This window comes from Pteropus vampyrus, unplaced genomic scaffold (genome assembly GCF_000151845.1).
Source record: "Pteropus vampyrus isolate Shadow unplaced genomic scaffold, Pvam_2.0 Scaffold76, whole genome shotgun sequence".
In the NCBI taxonomy this organism is placed as follows: Eukaryota; Metazoa; Chordata; class Mammalia; order Chiroptera; family Pteropodidae; genus Pteropus; species Pteropus vampyrus.
In genome coordinates this window covers 4,338,839-4,359,779 of record NW_011888857.1, presented here as the reverse complement: position 1 = coordinate 4,359,779, position 20,941 = coordinate 4,338,839, and the positions used below count along the sequence as shown (strand labels likewise).

Genomic DNA, 20,941 nt, shown 5'->3' with positions numbered 1-20,941 from the left:
GAACATTATGCTCAGCTAAGTACTGTGGGAAGAAAACTTTCTCCTTAACTTTATTAAATCCTTAACTGCTATTTCAATGCTCGGTCAGAAGCAGAGAGCACAACCTGCCTGTCTTATACTTGATTCCTGTGCCCCAGCTTGGGGAGGGGCCGAGCTAAATCGGAGAGACATTCACTGACTTGCATCTAATACTCAACAGCTGGACTGTAGGACTAAATCTGTTATATGAGTTTAGATTCCTCCAGGGCTGTATCTCTTTGTTGTTCTTAGTATCAAACTGTAATCTTCTTACCTCTACATACTACATAATCAATTAGCTTGGTCATTAAAAGTCTATCGAACTTGATTCAAGTCTGATTTTATTTCTTTCACCTGGATTCTGCAGATAGATAGTTCCCAATTCCTTTAAAATCTAAAAGTGCCTATTTTAACTATGAACTTCACAAAAGTGTGGAGAGCAAAACACATTAGAGTTTAAAACAAGTGAAAAGAAATTTTCCACAATCTAAACTATTAAACGGGAAATATGATATGCAGCTGACAAGTTCCGAAACATTCTTAAAGTTACAGGTGTTCTTAGAGACCTGGAAGATGTCTCTTCCATGCCTTCACCCCATCCGCAAAAGTCCAAAGGGATCTACACCCAGTTTTCTGCTCACTTGTGTTGATATCGTCTGCTGCATCATGACCCTGAAATGCCTTGTATTATTCTTTATGGTTGTGTTACCCATACAGCAACTCCTTTGACGACAATAGTAATTACACAGCAGCCTTGTTATCTCAGGATAGCACTGTAATTAACTTGTGTCACTGCAGCATCCACAGTTATAATTTCAGCAAAAAAAAAAAAAAAAAAAAAGTCTTATGTAAGTAACCTTTTTAGTCCTGACTTTCAAAAATAACTTCAGCAATTACACCGCTTAAAAAAATCCAGTGTGTTTCTCCCCCAAACACATGATTTCCTTTGTATAAAGCCCACTGAAGCTATCTGTCCCCTAACAGGAAACATTAGACTCTATCTGTTGTAAGGGCTTCTGAAGAGAAGCGGGAAAACAAACAATCATTTCTCAAAGTGATACTTACAGCTCCTCTAGAAACGGGAAGTTCTTAAATGCATCTTCTGGTAACTGAGTGATGTTGTTCATACTGATATCCCTGGAAAACATAAAGTTAACAAGGTTGTTAACTAAGTAACACTAGACTTAAAGCACTTAATTCAACAGAATAATAATTACATGCTGGGATTTTGTAAAGAAACACAAAAAAATGAGCACAGAAGACAGACATAGGAATAGTCATAATTTGGCTTCAGAATACACATAAAAGAGAAAGGTTAAATCTTTTATCATAAATTGTGTCCCATGATTTAGAAACATACCCAGAGATCCTGTGATTTCTTTGAGAAAAAAAGTCTCAAACTATGTACAATGGGTGGGCCAGTGTGGCTTCCCAGTGCTCTGGTATCTGAAGAGCTATAACCTAATAAAAATAAACAAATACCCCCGAACTTCATTTAAAAAAAAAAAGAAATCATTGGCTCCTTAAAAAAAAAAGGTAGCTCCTTAAGCCAGTGTCAGGAACAATAAAACAGGTCCTAGCTGTACTCCAGTGATATTTTCTGCAAAACCTATAAAAGTCCTCCAAGTAATAGTTGTAAGTGGATTTCATTTTTAGCCTATGAACAGATGCAGGCTAGAGACAAGTGCATACATGACAGGTATGCAGTCCATGTCCAGTTTTTCCTTACAGAGGCAGCAGAAAGGAGAGAATTCACTCAACGAAGTAACTCAACAATTTACTGGTTGAAACAGCTAAAAAAAACCCACTTTATTAGCCACTTCCTTCTTCTCTGGCAGCTGCCTGTAAAACTGGCTTTCTCCTTCCATACTTCACTTAATATCGACACCGTGAAAGGCAGGTTAAGGCAGCCCCATAAGGGACAGTTCCAGCCTGCAATGGGTTGGTTGCTTCACTCGGATACTTCTGCCTCTCGCCTTTTAACCTTGTGTTAAAATCTTTGAGGGCTGAGCCATCAAGGTCTCTCCTTTCTAGAAATCACCATGAAAATTCACACATGTGACCTTCCCTTTACCAGGTTAGACATATTGGCATAAGAGGGCAGAAATCAAGCACGGAAAATAACACTGTAATTTTCATTACTTAGGTAAGGTAGAATTTACTCTCAAAGGTGACAACTTCAGTACCAAGGTAGTTGAGTCCCTTCACCCCATATTTCCTCTCACTAAAATTTAGAAATAAAATCTGCATCCCTTCTTACTAGCCCTGCCCATGGCAGGTCTGGAAAACTTTTTGGCTTGGGAGTAACAATCATTTTGCAGCAGCAAAAACAGCAACCACGGTAGCAGCTAACATGTAGAGAACTCTGATAACATAAGACTACACACAAAAGCTCACTTTACAAATAGGGAAACTGAGGCTGACTGAGGTAAATCATCTCCCCAAGGCCCCTCAACAAGTGGTGTAACAACAGAAAATGAAAACTCCAGAGTCCCTAATCTTATCTGCAGACCCCGAGTCTTCCCAAGTATCATTTGAATCCTGTTACTTCTCTCCAGGGGTAGTCAAGATGCAGCAAAGCCTCTGTCTTATCAAAGTTAAAAAAAAAAAAAAAGGGAGCGATACTGCCCCCAAGACCTTGGCACGATCATTAATGAACCTCAAAGGAAAACCACTTTTGCTTGATGACTTAAAAAAACTGTCAAGCTTTAGCAATTCAGGAACCAAAGTTCATATGAATGTCCTAGAACACAAAACTGTTCTTGATATGAACCCTATGACCATATTTACATGCATTCCAAAATTTCATATTATTGAAAATGACTCAAAGTCTACGAAAGACAACTTAAAAGAAAAATGAAATTAATATACTTCTTAGGAATAATTCTTCTCCAGGGTCTCCATATTTACAAACTAATATATGTTAAACTAACATATGTTAGATAATTATTTATAAACCCTAGCCCTGATACTATAGTCAGCTACCATTATCACTAGGGAAGGGGAAGAGAATCTTTTGTTTTCTAGAAAGATACTGGAGCAATGGCAATAAAACAGGGGTCGGAAGAAGCAGGCTCAGCTCCTGGCACTGCCACATCACTGCTGTGTCATCCTAGGCCTCAGTTTGCTTATCTGTAAGAGGAAGAAATTGAAATTGGTTGAGTGGCTTTCAACCTAACATTATATACTTCCATGATTTACCTTTTTCTGCAGTTTTCATGTAAGCACTCACCAGTTCTGATGAAAACACAAGAGCTTCATTTTATGGAAAGAGCATGTTTCTGAAAAATTTACCATAACCCAAAAGTTAAAGACTATTAATTTGCCATTATAAAACTGGGTCACTCCCACTGCAAACACATTTGGCCTTAACCAATAAACTCACTCACAGGAATACAACAAAACTTTTAATCATATTGAAAGGCAAACTAACAATCTGAGTAAGTAGTGATTCTATAAAATATCACACAATTTTGGTATTCTTTAGTCATTCCAATAAAAGGAGGAAGAAGGCAACCATAATTTATTACTTTAAAAAATAGCAATTGCTATACAGTTGCTTCGAAGTTCAGCATACCTGAATTCAGGTGCATACCACGGTAACAGAAAAACTGATTAATTATCTCACATAAAAAAAAAAAAGAACCACCATAATTAGAGAGAATTTACACCACACTATTTTCTGCATTCCAATTTTTTAAAACACATACATCTATATAATTCTCTCATTTTTTTTTTTTCCCTCAGAGTAACAAGACATAACAGGTAGCTCTGCTGTAAGCTATAAATGCAATTAGTGGAACTCCATATTTACAAACTAATCTATGTTAAACACGACTTGAAGTTTTGTTTCAAAGCTTCAGATTCAAGAGCAACACTTGTTTCCAAATTGTTCTGAATTTCACATACCCAGAGAGTTTTTCTCTTTATATATGTTTTCTCTCCTACTTTCTGGGCTTCAGTTACAAAACGTGTGAATAAGGTTGGAAAGAAGAGGGAGGCAGCTACAAGATGTTATCTGCAGAGAAGCGCTGGAAACATGTGGTTACAGAGTATAAGGTGGGTGGGTACTCATTTAAAATAATGAGGGCTAATGGTGATAAACAACCTACAGACAGCCTTCAGAGCCCATTCCAGACCTGACGTCACCAACACCAGCAAAAGAGCTTAAGTCGGGAAAGGACGCTGGTAGTGATGAGTTAACTGTAACAATTTACAGATGGAAGCCCTATGTCAACAATTATAAATATATTGGGCCCATAAGCCATAGAAATTATTAAAGTACATAAGTAAAAGAAAGGTGTATGGCAAATTTTCAGCTAGAAGATATACCTTGAGATCAAGGCTCTGATATTCATACAAGTGACACAAGCTTACCAGTAACATCTGAAATTGTGTAGAAAAGATACATTAAACCAGTGATTTGCCATCTTGGGTTCAGGGAAGAAAATAAATGTAACATAGAAACCCTCCAAAAAAGAAAAATCACACAAGATCACAGCACCACCCACTCATTAACACCTCTGAAGGATAATTTCAAGAGAACCTATGGCCTTACTTGGAGGTAGCCTGGCATAGCTGAAAGTGTTCAGGCTTGGCAGCCAGACAGACCAAGGTTCACCTGTAGATTCACAGTGGGCAAGCTGTTCATCTCTGAGCCCCAGCTTTTTCATTTGGAAAAAAGAAAGCAGTAATAACCAAACATTTATTACGAAGATCAGAAAATGTCAAGTGACACATAAGCTAAGTCATAGGTATTATCCTATCATCGTCCATGTTTTAGCTACTCCTGGAAGCTGTATGAATTCAGTGGACCCAGAGTGGGCTAAGAGCTAACCAAGCATCCCATGGACCTTCCTTCCCAGAAAGAAAACCCTTTGACACAATAGAAACACAAAATGGTGCAGAAGACCTAGAACCTGGAGTTGTTACTACCTACAAAACTACACTCTGAACTCTAGAACTCCAAGTGCCAAGGATTTCAAGCTGGAAGAACCCTTCAAGATCAAACACTATTTTAAAAGAAAAACTGTTGACAGAGTCAAGCACCCTTTTAAAAAATTACAGTCTTATAGGAAATTTTTGAAACAAGGGAACACAAGAGCCATTTTCAAAAAGATCAGGATGACCTCAAGCAGTTTAGTGTTAAATGGGATAGAACCTAGAACTTTTACTGGGGAAGGCAGGGCGGTTCTTGAATGTATCTTTTCTATATATATTTATTCATTTTGTAGTACAATTCTTTATTGTTAGGTCTCTCAAGGTACACTAACTGGAACACAGCATCCATCTACATATCACACCCACACAATTCAATACTCCCCAATTTTTACTACAGAAACCAAAAATGCAAAAGCACATCACTTGAAAAATAAAGGTGAACACTCAAACACCAAGTCACTGATTTCAAAATTAAAATTTAAAGGGTGTGATTGTTTAATTTAAACTGCTAAATCTCCCCAGTGGTTAAACTCTCATCTTTTTTTCCCTCATAAAATTTACTAATGCCAAAGTATCTAGAGAGTAAAGAAGGAACATCATGTTTCAACAAGGTACCTTTTAAAATCCATGTAAAAGGCTCCCTAAGCGAGCCTAACCTGTTTGCTGATGGCCAAGCGTGTACCACTGTGGGCTCCACCATTGCATACTTGTCATGTCTGGGCCTTTTGCCACAAATATACTGTGGCAAAATATACTGTGACTTTCCCAACATTATCTAAATTTGAGTAAGGCTTCCTATTGGTATTAGATAAAACTATATTGCTGCTGCCGTATTGTTGATTATGTCTCAACTATTACCCAATAGTCTAAAAAGTCAATTACATACAGGTTCTAGAAAACACAGGGTTCTCTAATATGTTCTCGAGAAAATGGTGGTGAAGTCTTTAAACTCAACAAATACAAGCTGATAATGACTAAGAACTAATACTATTCCAATGACTCTTCTAGGGTCTTTTGTAATCAACCAAAAATTTCAGGCCCATCTCCAGTTAACAGATAGATGTCTACAGTATAAACAAAAACAAAAAAAAACTAAAAGCAAATTTGAAAAATTTCTCTGGTGGAACAAATTTGAAGAGGCCTTACTTGTTCACGTGTAATATACATATAGATACACTTAAAACACCAAAGTTCTAGTCAAAGCTTATGAAGAACTTAATTTCTTTTCTGACAAGATTCCATATCTTTGGACAAGTATTCTCTTTTCTTCCTGAACTTTTTGTACTAACAAAAGTAACCTATGTTAATTGTTCTTTAAAAACTGAATTACAAAGAAAACCACCCACAATATCAATACCCGTAAGTAACCACTGTCATATTTTTGGGTGTCATTACAGATTTGTCTATGTATGGTTTATACTTTTTACAAATATGAAATCCCATAGGTCTGAACACATTTCTATCTTGACACCTAAGACTCTTCATCTGCAAAATGAAAAATAAATCTTATGTCTTTTAATGAAAGTGTAAATAATAGAATCTAATATATCTCAATGCTATTTGTCGGCAGGCCATACACCACGGATGGGAACCTCTTTGCTACTGGAAGCCACCATGCTAAAAGGAAAAAAGGTTAATTAGGATTTTCCTTTACAAGAGGAAAGGAGGTATACTGTTGCCTATTTAACAAACATTTACAAAGTATCCACTATCTGCTCAGGTGTAGGCACTAGGCTAGGATGATGAACCTTTAAATCAAAAGATATATTCACAGTTCAATTATCCAGTTCACTCTATTCTTAACTTGTTACTACTATTTAAGGCATTGTTGCAATATTCAATTAAATTTAACCTTTAAAAATGCATTATTGCATTTTGAAAGCAATAGGAAGAGCTACATATATGTGAAGATACTGTTCTTTCCTAAACTGCTGAAATGGGGCCAAAACAGTATCTATGCCATTTAAGTCAGATTTTGCTCCAGATATTTTTCTGACCTTCCATGTTTTGGTGCCGCTAGAATCCAACCCAATGTCACAATAGACATCCTTCTCAGATTTCTACTAAGTTTTAGGCAGCAGGATAAACTGGCTCCATGCTATCTGGCACCTTCTCTGGTGTTTCAAGCATAAAGGCTCGGTGCTCTTCAGTGGAAAGAAGTGGAAAGAATCCAAAACTTGCTTCTCTGCACCCTTGCAATCCTTAAGAGCATAGCTGCTACAATTACCATGCTAACACTTAACAATTAATGTTAATTACTGCAGGGAAAACTTATCACCTTGCAACATCATTATCTATTTAAGGCGCTTCAACAAGTAGATAATCTTCCTAACAACACAGAAGGGCTAAAGAAAATGCCAACTTCGTATCTTAAAAAATAATAAAAATAAAAACTTTCTATAGAAGAAAATGTTTAATTCATTTATCTACTTTTGTGGATTAAAACATCTATTTAGGGCATTTTAGAATTTTTCCATTAAACACTTTCAAAGTACATTACCATCGTTAAGAAAATTAAAAGACGCAAAATAGACCAAGAAAAAATATTTGCAAAACATGTATTAGATAAAGAATTTGTATCTATAATATAGAAAGAACTCTCAAACCTCGGTAAGAAAAGAAACCGGATTTTAAAATGGGCAAAAAGATTTGAGCAAACACTTCACCAAAGAAAATTATACAAATGGCAAAAAGCACATAAAAAGACAGTGAACATTTAGTCATTAGAGAAATACAAATTAAGTCACTATGAGATACCACACAACTATTAGAATGGCTAAAATGTAAGTGATAATAATAATCGCTGACAACACCAAGTGCTGGTGAGGATGTGGGGCAACTAACCGCAGCTCCCACACTGCTGATGGGAACGCAAAATAATATCACCACTTTGAAAAACAGTTTGGCAGTTTCTTATAAAATTAAACATATGCTTCTAATCATATGGCCCAGCAATGCTACTTATATAATTATAAAAAAAACTGGAAATAACCTGAATATCCTTCAACAGGTGGGTGAATAAGGAAACTTTGGTGTATCCGTACAATGGAATAATAAGAAAGCAGAAAGGAGCAGACTATTGATACAAGGACCAGCAAGCATGAATCTTACGCTAAGCCAAAGAGGCCAGATCCAAAAGGCTACCTGTTGTACGACTCCATTTATGTAGCATTCTGGAGAAGGCAAACTTTTAGAGACAGAAAACAGATCAGTGGTGGCCAACAGCCGGGAAGATGGGCTGGCAGAAAGGGTGACTACAAAAGGACACGAGAGAACTTTCTGGAGTGATGGCAATGTTCTGTATTCTGATTTTGATGTTGCTTACATGACTGTTGCACACATTTATTGAAACTCTTAGAACTGTAATTAAAAAGTGCAAATTTTACCACATGTAACTCAAACTCGTATATCTGCATTAGCCTTTTATAAATAACAGCACATATTACTTCCTCACATTTCCCACACACACACGTACAAAAATAATTCATCCTTTGGCTAAAGGTCCTCTTTCTCAGCTCTACCCAAAATCGAATAATATGAGCAGCAGCAGTGGTTTGAGTCAGGAAAACAGTAGTGCTTTTTTAGGTTTTTTTCTGCTTTTGTTTGTTTTCTTGTTTTTTTTTCCCAACCTCTGCTATCCTCTTGCAACAGGACATTGGGCCAAGCCTCTTCATTCTCTCTTTATTAAGCATCTTTTAGGCTGTGTCTGTGTGCAGGGCACCGGGTATCTAAAGACAAGAAGACATTAGTATCTCCCCTGGAGAGTCTTCTGAGGCAGTGAACAAGGCAACAATAAAACAACAAGTAAATACTGCGATCCATGTAGCACAGCAAGGGAAGATGCTCAATCAAACTCGGAGCAGGAGAAAGGCTTCCAAAGATGGGGCTGTTGTGCTTTACAAAGAGATGCTATTTCAACCTGCGGTCTCACTCGTGAGTTTGGCACTGTTTCTCAGCAGAGACGCAACTAGCATGTTGAGCAGGATAATTCTTCATTATTCAAGACGATCTTGCTCACTATAGGGTGCCTGCCATCCCTCTTTCCCTCGCACGTGCTAATTACTGCAACCGAAAACATTCCCCAAACACTTCCAGCCCTCCCTTAGCAAGTTGGCAGCACAGAGAGGGACATGAAACCTATTTGGAGGGTGGCAAATGGCATTTTTTAAAAGAAATATAATGAATAGTTAACATCAAAGTGCATCACATAAAAAAAAAAGAATAGGTATTGTTTCATGACAACTATTTAGATTATGTATACATACATTTAGAGAGAGAGGGAGAGAATACATAAAATGTAGTCCTGAGTTCATAGAGAAAAAGACAGTACATCCCAAAAGGCCTTGCGTGTGATCTCTAGAAATCAGAACTTTATTCTAAAAGCATGGTGAGTTTGCTGTAGAATGATCATTCTGGCAGCCACAGACTATGATGGGACCAAAAAGAGGGGAAGAAACCCAGCCCCCCTGGAACTCAACTTCTTCTATTGTAAAATATTTTGTGCTAACTTCTCAGGTCCTTTCCAAATCTATCATTATGACTCCGACTTTGGCATCCCTGCTCCTGCACATTCCATGCATAATTAGCAGAAAATAAGAAACCCTTAGATTCACGTTTTTCCTATCTGTGTAGGGACATTTGCTTGTGTTAGCAAGTGTGTGAATGAGTACAGACTTAAACATACCCCCTTCAGAATTACAAGGGTTCGGTAATTAAGAAAGACGCATGACTTCATCTCCAAAGGTAATATTTTATGCTGTAATTGTTTATGCTCTTGGTGAAGCAATACAGCCTAGGAGACATTTAAGGGTGTGTTCTTCAAGGAGATGCTAACACAAGTTAAAAATGAGAGCGAACAAGACACTGGTGTGTAAATATCATACCACAAACGAAAGGTATGTATGGCTGAAATTACACATCCTTAAAAGGGTAATGTTAAAAAATAAAACTAGTCAGGCTAATGCAATATTTTCTAATAGTGAAACAAGTCCCGCTTGTTTTCAGGGCTTTTTTACTTTTATCTTTAAAAACGGAATGTAGTTTTCAAGTACGGGATGTGTTTTAAAGAGAAAAATATAAAATGTTCTAAAGCTTGAGAATGTTTACTAAATGGCAAAGAAAAATGAATTCCAAAGACAAAAAGAACATAAACTCTCCTTTCTATAGTTTGATCAAATATCTAGCATCTGGAATCACATGGGACAGATAAGGGTTAAAACTATGATATTCCTTGTTTTCTTCTAACTTAATGGGTGTTCTCAGACATTCTTTGGGCATCAACAGCTGTTCTGGTAACCCTAACGATGACAAAACAGTGCTCATTACCAGCCAACACACTCAGACGAAATGCTATTTCCATAGTCCATTTAACATCAACAAGAAGTATTGTAAGGATTGTCGTCTGTGCAGATTAGAAACACTCAATTACTTCATCCTAGCAGACAAAATGCACTATTCATAAAGAAATCAATCCAACAGCATTTATTATGGTAAATATTCTAATTAACTAAACGGTTTATGTTTTACTATGGCTACACTTATTAACACCACTGCTAGGAAAACATTACTTCATGGCTCTTGCCTTCAAACATGCACTCCCATGAAAACTTCTGTTTTGATGTGTATTTTTTAAACTTCGGCTCACAACCAATTAAGGGGTTGTAAAATCATCTTAATGGGTCAGAGTCAACTTTAAAAAAAAAAATTGAAATAAAGAATAGAATAAAACAAAATTATCAGAATGTACCAATGTAGTCAAAGTTAAGTTTTAGGAAATTTTGTTCTAGCATGTGTGCGTCTTCCTGACTGCAAAGTCTCAAGTCTGTATACTATATCACTTAGTCTCAGGTTCATATATATTGTCTGTGAAATATAGCCAGAACCATGAGTGCAAGGAATTGGTTATTCAAGCCAAGTATTTCTTATTCCCTCATCCAAATGGGAGTCAAAGCTACAGCTGTTTTCCCAGCACAAGGTTAGCCAATGGCTTTAGTAACCTTTGAAGTTTTCCTTCATCTTTGTTAATACCCCGGTACTTCCGTGTTTTAGTGACATAGGTTCTTTAAAACTGACAGCAATGGTATAAGAGAATGTCACGTGTGCCTACTCAGAAATTTCTTTGTTAAGAGTGACAGAAAAACAGACATATACACTTAAAAAACTTTATTATACAACTACTTCCAATTGTTTCAACAGAATTGGCAAATTTGAGTCAGCTAAATTTCTATTTGACTACCCTGCTTTCTATTTGACTGCCCTGCGTTCTATTGGGGTTTTCAGAAGTACATGATAACATGACATTTTTCATTTACTGTGCATAAAACATTTAAAATAACCTAACAAAACCATCCTTAGATAATGTAATGATTTTAAGGATTAAAAAAAAAAAAACCCCCAAAATCTACATTCTAGCAAATCCCTTCTAATGCCCCAAATCCATAGTAGTCTCCCAATGAGCACTGACTGTACATCCATAATCAAACCAGGCAAGAGGCATTCCAAGTTCTAAGACACTGATCTCAAATGCTGAGGCAAGAGGAAAATGCTAAATGAGGCAATCTGTACCTGGAAGGCCAGTTGCCAATGATCGAGGACTGAACCCAGAGGAAGGCTCTCTTGGATTTCACCATCCCTGTAAGGCCAGCTTTGTGAGGCAACCGCTTGCCTTCAAGCCACACACAATACCCCTCCCTAAACACACACACCACGCTTTCCCCTTTCACCTCTCTGATGGCCATTTTTAAAAAGGTTTATAAAACATAGTCTATCTTCAAAGAAATGACTCAAAAGTATTAAATGGGTGACACAATCCTGTCTGTTGACTATAAGGCAACAGATATTGATAATGAGTTTACAAAAAGTCATTCAAGATATTTATTCCCTGACACAATGATAAACAAGAACTTCACCTCTTGGGGGAAAAAAAAAAGATATTCCCTTCCCTTGAGAATGACTTACAACTAATTAAAGTCACTTATTGTGTATAGAAGAGGCTATACAATCAAATCTGAGATGACCATGAATCTTTGGGAGCAAAGATTCTCAAATTTGATTTTGTAATACTCCTAAAACAGCTCCATTTGTGAGAAGGCTTTAAGTTCTAAAATGTCCCAAAACAAAAAACTTCAATTCCTTTCAATTTTTGTAATCAATATGGCTCATATGGTCCTTTGTTACTTACCTGGGACAGAAAACAGTGGGCTATCCTGAAATTTTCTTATTAAAATGAAAGAGAGAGACAGACACATACTCTAGGAACTCCAAACACCTTCCAGGTTACTCACTTTAGGATGTTCTTCTAAGAAAATCTCTCAGTTCTTCCGTTAACTTAATGTTTTATTGATGCACTTTTGTTACTAAATTGGTACATAAAGCAAAAATAATGTCTGAGGAAATAAACTCCTATAAGGAATAGAATATTTCATTTCCCCAAACCCCAGTGAAACCAGATACACAATTCTAATTCATGCCCTCTCCCCTTCCTCTTCCCCTCCCCCACCAGCTCTCCCTCCATAAAGAATGTAAAATTCGAAGTTCAATTCAGATGCCAATAAGGAGGATGACAACACACTCCAGTGTTCCTGGGGCAATCCCAGTTTATTATATCTATTGTCTCAGCATAATTATTAATAGTGCTCTTTTTAAGGCTCAAAGAGATGGTCATTCTGATGATAAATGATCATCCCACTAACAAGCAGCAGATATGATTGAATCACGTTGGATGTGATAGGATAAAGTAGAAATCTTGGTTTGGATTGCTTTGGTATTGGCTTGAATAAATGGCTAATTCCTTATCTGTATAATAATAATAATATGAAAAACAACTTATCATGCATCTGTATGTACAGTTTGTAAATATCACTTTGATCCATTTCCTGCTCCTCCACCTGGACCCTATGTTCCATTAGGGTAGGGGCTGTGTTTTGCTCACTACTGTATCCCAAGCCTCCAGCACAATGTATGGCCACAGTTGAATGAATGACATGCCAGACAATGGTTAAATGCTTTAATAGTCATGGTAACAAGTACTTATTTAGCTTTTCCAAAGAAATACATTTTTAAAAAGGCTTAATTTCCCAGCCATCTTTGTAAAGGAAGTCAAAAGGCATGGCTACATGAGGAAAGAAAGAAAGGGCATATAAAATATCCTCATCTTTACAAGTGGCACCTGGTTCGCTTCTGGGACAATCACGAACACAACATGGACAGCAGAGTGTTAATGACAGATTTCCTCCCAAAGTCTATCACTATAACCAAATAATAACCTTACATACCAAGCACATTTGGAGAAAAGCAAGAGAGCAAAGCTTTCGTTTAGATACAAGTTCCTGGATTTAAAAATAGCTTGGGAGGAATGACGTAAAATTGGATTTCAGTAAAACTAATTTTTCCTCCTCAAAATTTCAAAATACAGGCTTTGTCCTATAAATAACATCTCACAAAACCACTAAACTAGAAAGCATAGTGGTTAAAAGTTCCTCCCAGAAGCCAGACCAAGGGCCCTGTTCTGAATACAACTCTGCTCACTCACTAGCTGGGCAAGTCCCTTCATCTCTCTGGGTCTGTTTCTTTGCATGTAAATGGATAACCCTTCTGATTTCAAAACATTGCTGTGAAGACTAGATGATGTGACCTCCAGCCAGTGCCCAGCACAATACCTAGCCACTAGCACTCAGTCAAAATCAATTATTTTTACTATTATCATTATCACCCAATCACCATCTACTCTAACCATCTCATTTTAATAATGAGGCAACTGAGGCCCAGAGGGGTTAGATAATTAATTAATGAAAGCGTCAAGATCAAAATCAAAAAGATAAATGCCAGACCAGAGTTCTTTCTACTACCTTAAGCTGGAGTGTGTGGCAGTAATGTTTTAACAACATGTTTTGGAACACGGGAAAACAACTTGCCCAGAAGCCCTGTGTTAAATGGTGCTTAGAGTCTGAGGTTAATGAGTAAGAGCTGGCTGAGCCCCTCGCCGTAGCTCAACTAATAAACGAGTCTTATGAATAAAACCTGGAAACAAACAAGCCAATACTACCTGTACTTAACCAAATAAATGTATGAAAGGTCTCTTCTTACTGAAGAATGCTAGCCCTTGAAGAAGTAATAAGTTTAAAATAAGGCAAAATTGCTAAAGTAGAATTCTAGATACTTTAAAAGGTATTGATCTATTAACGGCAGGATATTCAGTTTTACTTAAAGAACTCATAGCTTTTGTTGTTGTTCAGCAAATCTTTGATGGCCTGATGAGTAAAACAGTCCTACTGATCTTTAAAAAAAAAAAAAAGGACCCGTATGCAAGTCAGATTAAAAGGGAGAGAGAGAGAGAAGGGTCCTTAAAGCTAAAGGAGCAGCCCACATGAAGGTGGATTCTAGCGAACACAGCCTGTCAGGAGACAGCAAATAGATTGGCCCAGCTGGGATGTGGAGTTCAGGGATCAGGGGCAAACCCAGAAAAGATAACATAGACTCAAATGACAGAGGACGCTGAATGTCCACATAATAAACAGTCTGAGGACAGGAACGAGAAGCTATGGAAGATTTTTTTTTAAGGAACATAAAGAAGGCTGCGTTACGAAGAAATTCTGATAGATGGACAAAATTTTGCATTCTCTACACCTTTACAACGACCCTTATTGAAATTACACATTGGCACTCTTCTACTGGCCGCACTGAATGATGTTAGCAGCAGCAGCTCCATGAAACGTGCTTGCTATGGATATTGTAAGAATGCGATGAGGTTATGATTCATGAAGCTACACAGTCTTCCCTTTATCAGAGCCCTTGGGAAAAAGTTCTCTCTGACCTCGATTCCAGGAACAGCTGTGTTTCTCCTGCACAACGTGTCCTTTTCATCTTTCGGGCAATATATAATCACAGAAGTGGATTCTTTCTTCCTCTTGCTATCAGCTACTAAGATTCTCTGAGCCCAAACTGTAAACCCTCCTTTTCACAAGTGTATACATTAGGCTGGTAGCTTCAGTAATTTCTGTCACCGGGTGATCTTTTCTTGCTCTATTCTGAGGATAGGGGGTAAGTCACAGTCTTCTCATCGATTTATTTGGCATTGCATCGTAGAAATTTTTTTGTAAGCTACCTTGAATTCTTTTTGGAATAAAGTGGATTATCCTAGTATTTTGTGAGCACTCCCTAGCTGCCTGGCATACATAAGCCAACAAATGCACAAACACATGTTGGTGACAGTATAAAAAGAGTGACCATAGAGACAAGAAGGTTGAGGTTGGAAAAATCAACCACAGAGGAAAAGAAAGTTAAGAACCCTGTCAGAGTCAGGACTTAGTGATTAGAGGCTGGGGAAAAGGAAAGATGACCCTAGAAGATGACACTGTATTTTTTTTTTGTCCACAGAGCTGGGAGAGTGATGCCACCATCAGTTGGGGACATAACAGGGGAGATATGTGTATTGGGTCTGCTTAGTTCAGGTGGTGTTATACAGTCGTTGGTTGTAAATTCAAGCCCAGAATTGAGGAGAAATGTTGGGAGGGGATGAAGGTGTGGGAGTCAGCGAAGGAAAATTAAAACTGCAGAAGTAGATGGCATTGCCCTGTGAGGACATGCAGAAAAATAAAGATGGCTGAAAAAAGTTTTTAGAAAGAACTCAATATGAAGGGAACAGAAACAGGAAGGAAATAATCAGGAAAATGAAGGAAGAATCTGAAGGAAAAGTTTCAAGGAGAGCAAGTGCTGTCAAATAAAGCCAAGTAATCAGTAACTATATATTTGCCACAGGATTTGGTAATTAGATCATTTGTCAATAGTTTTATCATAGCATGAATCTCATGAATATTAACCACGACTAGAATTTTTTTCCCCCCTTATTTTAGCTCCAGGAATAGAACAAAGAAAAGGAGAGAATTTCCTGAGGTAACTGGGCAAGATTTAAAAGAGAAAAGGAAAAGAAACACAAGGTTTAAAGAGGATGTGTGTAAACATGTGAGAAAGAGACCGCCTGAGGTGGAACTGACTGGGCTAGGATCCTGAGTCAGGAAAAGGGGGACCAATAATGCGACTCTCTCTCCAGCAAGGAAGAGAAAGGTTAGGAGGGGTAAGGAGGACAGGAAGGTGGGTTCCCCCATCAGTGAGTGGGTGGGGCTACCAGCTGACCACGCCTCCTCTGGTGCATGGTGTAGTGTAGACCGGGCCCCAGGTGGCTGTGAGTTCTTGGCACCTATTCCTTTATTCTCTAAGCCCAGGAGCATTCATTCTAGGCTCCCTCTCACACTGAATGGATTCCTCTCACTCTCACATCACAACTGTCCATTTTTTTCCTAATGTGTTTTCCCAGCTCTTTCTCAGTTACAGTAATTAATTCAAATACACCATCACTTAAGTGCCAATCAAAGCTCCATCGAGATCTAAGAAGAACAATAGTGCGCTTATACACACAGTCTATTAATTTAAATTACCAATTGAGTCACTACATGCCAACAATTAAGCAATGACACACAGAGATTATATTCCACATTAATATAGCTAAACCGGAGATCTCAGAAAACAAGCTGTCCTGGATCGCCAAGTTTTCCAGATAGCTGAAGGTTGTTCACTCTCAGGGGAATGAGGTGCAGGCATTAAAATAACTTTTGATAACCATTATTTTTCTAAAATGCTCTTAGCACTTCCCCCTGCTTTCTAAAACAGCACATATAAAATATAATTTAACTGTTTCATGGCCTCCATGGTGAGCATCTATGCTGTGATAAACACCCAGACACAAAGCGAGCGCACTCCTCCAGCACATGTCTACCCCTGCTTTGCTCCCACCCTAATCCAAGCCATCCCCATCTCTCCACGGACCACTACAGTAGCCTACAATCTGGTCTCCCTGCTTCCAAGCTTGTCCCTCTCCAACTCAACCTGCACCAATGAACCAAAGCAATCTTTTTAAGATAAGAAACGGTTCATGCCACAACTCCCTGTACTTCTCCCCAACCTCATTCCAAACCATTCATTTCCCAGCCCCCAGCTCACCCAAGCTTCCTTTCTGCTTAACACTCTGAGCCTTTCCTTCTCCAAGCCTTTGCTCTCTCATTCTCTCGGCCTTCATTACTCTTCCCCAGCCCTTTCCATAGCAGGCTCATTCTCACTTTCTGGGTTCATCTCAAAGTCGCCCCTTCAGATAGTCTTTCCTTAACCCCCTCATAGCAGCTCCTAGTTTACCCTTTCTTACCATCCAGTTTATTTCTTCTTTCTAGCTATGATTTGAATGATCTATTACTTTTCATTTATTTTTAAAACTCTCACAAAGCACTTACTATGTGCAAGCACCAACCACTCAACCAGGGGATTTCAAAGTGTGGTCCAGCATCAATTGGGACTATGATAGAAATGCACGTTCTTGGGCCCCACTCCATCCAGACCTACTAATCGGACACTCTGGTGATGTTAACATGCTCTCTGAGTGATTCTGATTCACACGCAAACCTGAGAGCCACTGCAGTATATTATGCTGCTTTCTTATATGGTAATGGTCTTCTCTACTAGAGAAGAATATTTACAAGGGCAAAGATCGAGTCAGTCTAGTTCACCACTAATTTTCTAACTCCTAGTCCAGGAACTAATACATTGTAGGTATTCTTGGGGAGGAGGCATCTCATTCCATAACCAACATCCAGGCTAAACTACACAAGCTTCACAGATCTTTAAATGGCCTGCGGTTATTCATCATCCTCCAAAGACATTGCTGCGCTTGGGTATGCTCTTCTTTCTTGATCCTGAGGTCACTTTTTCCCTCATATTTCTCAGTACTCGGGATAAAAGGATTGTCCTTTCATAGACCTGACTAATCCACGCAAGATGACCAACCTTCAGAGCATTCCATTCACACTGTAAGATCACTCAGTCTCAGACCATAATGGGTAAAAAACCTGGCTTTGCAGCAAGGATACCTGGGTTCGAATCCAAGCTCTACCACATATTAGCTGATCAACAAACAGATCAACTTCTGTGCTTCCGCTTCCTCATCTAAAAATTATAAATAATGGCACTGACCTAACAATGTCTGTGAGAATGAAAAAAAGTAATGCATGTAAAGTGCTTAGATCACACCTGTCTTACGGAAAACACTCCATACACATGACCTGTTATATGTCACATCTTGCTGGTTACTAGCCCTATGTCTTTGGCAAATTCTTGGTCACGGTAGTTCAATACCAAAATTCTGGTCCTATATAGCAGAGGTCCCCAACCTTTCTGACAACAGGGATCAGTGCTCCTATGGGAATACAATGCCTGATGATGTGAGATGGAGCTGAGGCTAGCGCTGGAGAGGGGCTGAAAATACAGATGAAGCTTTGCTCACTTGCCCATTGCTCATCTCCTGCTGTGTGACCCAGTTCCTAATAGGCGACAGACTGGTCCTGGTTCTGCTGTGTGGCCTGTGGGTTGGAGACCCTTGCAATATAGCAAAACACAGCCATTCTCTCACGGGCAAAGAGCAAAAAGACATTCCACACACCAGGCACACCGATTCTACTTACAATGAGCTACCTTTACAGTGCCTAAAAAAACACTTCTCAGAGGTTCCTACTGTATTCCAGCAGCCTTTTCCATCTAAACCTCTCTCTCCAACCCACATCTTTGACTCTGCTTTCAAAATACTCAGAAATTTAACAAGTATTTGTTTAAAAAATTAGAAATTTTCTGGAAGAAAACTGCAGTTGAACGCAACTGCACAGAGGTGGTAAAGCAATAGGAGAGGGAGTGTGGGAAACAGACTGACCTACTCTAGACAAGCGTCCATCCATTCTGAAGAAGGCCCAATGGCAAATTTCAAGGAGGAAGATCCTGCAAAAGCAGCCCACTTCTGCTCTTTGAATGATACAGAGGAAAATGAAGAGAAACAAATTATGGAAGAGTGACATGCAACTAGACAGACACAGAGTATACACAGAGCTTACAGATAGCAGATAACTCAGAGTCACTGGGAATATCCAAAAGCATCCTATAGCACAGCCCTGACAAGCCAGTTCCCCTGCTTAAGAACTTGCAGAGGATCCCCATTGCTCATAGCGCCAAATTTACACTTCCCTATCCCCCTTGCAGTTGAGATTGTCAATCAGTTAACACCACCTTAGGTTTCTTTTTCTTCCCATGCTTCGCCTGTACTCCTCTGCTCTGGCTAGGTCCTCCTGCTTCAGGCCCCCTGTGCCATCCCCCCGAGACACCGCAGCCTGCTCCTTCCCACTTGTGTTCACACGAAGTCACTGCTACTCAAAAGGCGGGGCCCGTCTGCAAACTGTTAACTAGCCACAATGAGACAAGCAGAGAGATGGCAAGTTCGCATCGTAGCAATCTGACTAAGTAATTTTATGTCTTAAAGGATAAAAACTTTGGGTTTGTATTTTTCCATTTTTTTTCTTTAATTTTATAAAAATTAACCTTTATTATATTTTACAAAAGTACCAAGCTACGCTGGTTTAGAAATTAAACAAAACTGGCCCATCACCACAGATATTTTAAGGAACACTACATTCGACTCCTCACATGGGACATTCTTCTATTTTTTTCTTCCACAACCAAATCTGATTTTCTTCAAGGTCTCATATAAAATATCCTCGCTGAACAGTACCACTCAACATGGACCTTCTTCCTAAAGTTTGTGCCCATCGTCACTTCAGCTGCTGACATTTTTTAAGGAACTAAACAGAAAGGCAAAACTAATCACTTGCCTATTCCTATGCAAATGGCTTCTGCTAAGAAACGCTGTTTTATTTGCTTCATGCTTCTCTTAACCCACTGCACAATACAGAGGCAGCAGAGTGTAGTGAGTGGTTCAACTTCTGGACTAAACCCAGACTTCAAAATGGAGCCCAATTCCCCAGGGCCATAGCCAAACTCTAGCCATGTGGCCTGAGATGAGTCCCTCAACTCTTCTGAGCGTCCAGTTTCTCTTCTGGGATGTGAGGCTGGCATGGTATGCAAAGCCTTCCAACTCTAAAATTAAATGGTGTCTGTTCTTAGAAAGGCTCTCAGGTTCCTCATGGGCCAGTGGGAACACATCTACTCTGCCACAGGGTTGGAGAGACAGGAAAGCATTTTTAAAACTACAGAGCCCTCTGTGAACTTGACGTATTATTATTATTGCTCTGCATGTACGAGGTACCCATGCAGAATGCATGAACTGAATATAGAAACCTAGTCTGCCTCCAAAACTGAAAGCTGGGTTGGTGAGAGGCCTCGAAACTCTGACTAGGGGAGCCACGGAAAATACAGGAGATTTGGTCTGGAGAAGATAAGACTGAGGAAAGAACAGAAAAATTCTCATGTAGATCAGAGCTGATGCATCTCTTTTGCTGTAGACGAGAGAATTAGGTACAATGAACAAATGCTATAGATGGGAAAGAAAAAGAACAATTCCTAATATGTGCTTAATGTTAACATCTGCATCCCTTTTTAACGTTCATAACTCTTGCCTTATGTACCCAAAGTAAAATAATATTTGGAGAAAAAGCCAATGGTCTTTCTACTATATAAAATTGAGAGGAAGAGTATACCACAAAATATAACAGAAAAGAACACTGTTAATGCCTTAGAGTTGTTCAGTAAGAGAAGTCTCTGCCTTGTCACTGGAGATACTTAAGTAGTAGCTAGAAGACCATCTGTCGAGGACATGAGAAGCCTTCTACCATGGATGCAACTTCCAGAATTCTGGTACCTTAAATCAACAGAGCACCCAACCTCCAATACCCAAATTCCACACATAGGGAGAGACAAATGCAGGGTTGCCAACTTTCTGACACGTGAGAACATTTACAATACATTCATCAACACGTTTTAAAAGGGGGATGGCAAATTTAATACCAAAATAAGCCAAAAGGGCATAATCTTAGAATAAAAGATGGCCCTGTAAGACAACTAAAAGTAGACTAATTTAAAAATCATGACATGACCCCTAGTTTTCATATTTCACCGTGCAATTTGTTACACAGGCAGGTGGGGATCAATCCTATTACGTCAC

General features: G+C 38.7%; 1 protein-coding gene across 7 annotated transcripts in view; it reads right to left on the bottom strand.

Annotated features, from left to right (window-relative positions):
- Positions 1–20,941, bottom strand: part of LGR4 (leucine rich repeat containing G protein-coupled receptor 4) — a 94,424-nt gene that overhangs the window by 45,830 nt on the left and 27,653 nt on the right. For all 7 annotated transcript variants that reach the window (XM_011362573.2, XM_023532078.1, XM_011362574.2 and 4 more), the window contains exon 2: positions 1,084–1,155. In XM_011362573.2, the coding sequence (XP_011360875.1) occupies positions 1,084–1,155 (72 nt within the window). The remainder of the gene's footprint in view (positions 1–1,083; positions 1,156–20,941) is intronic.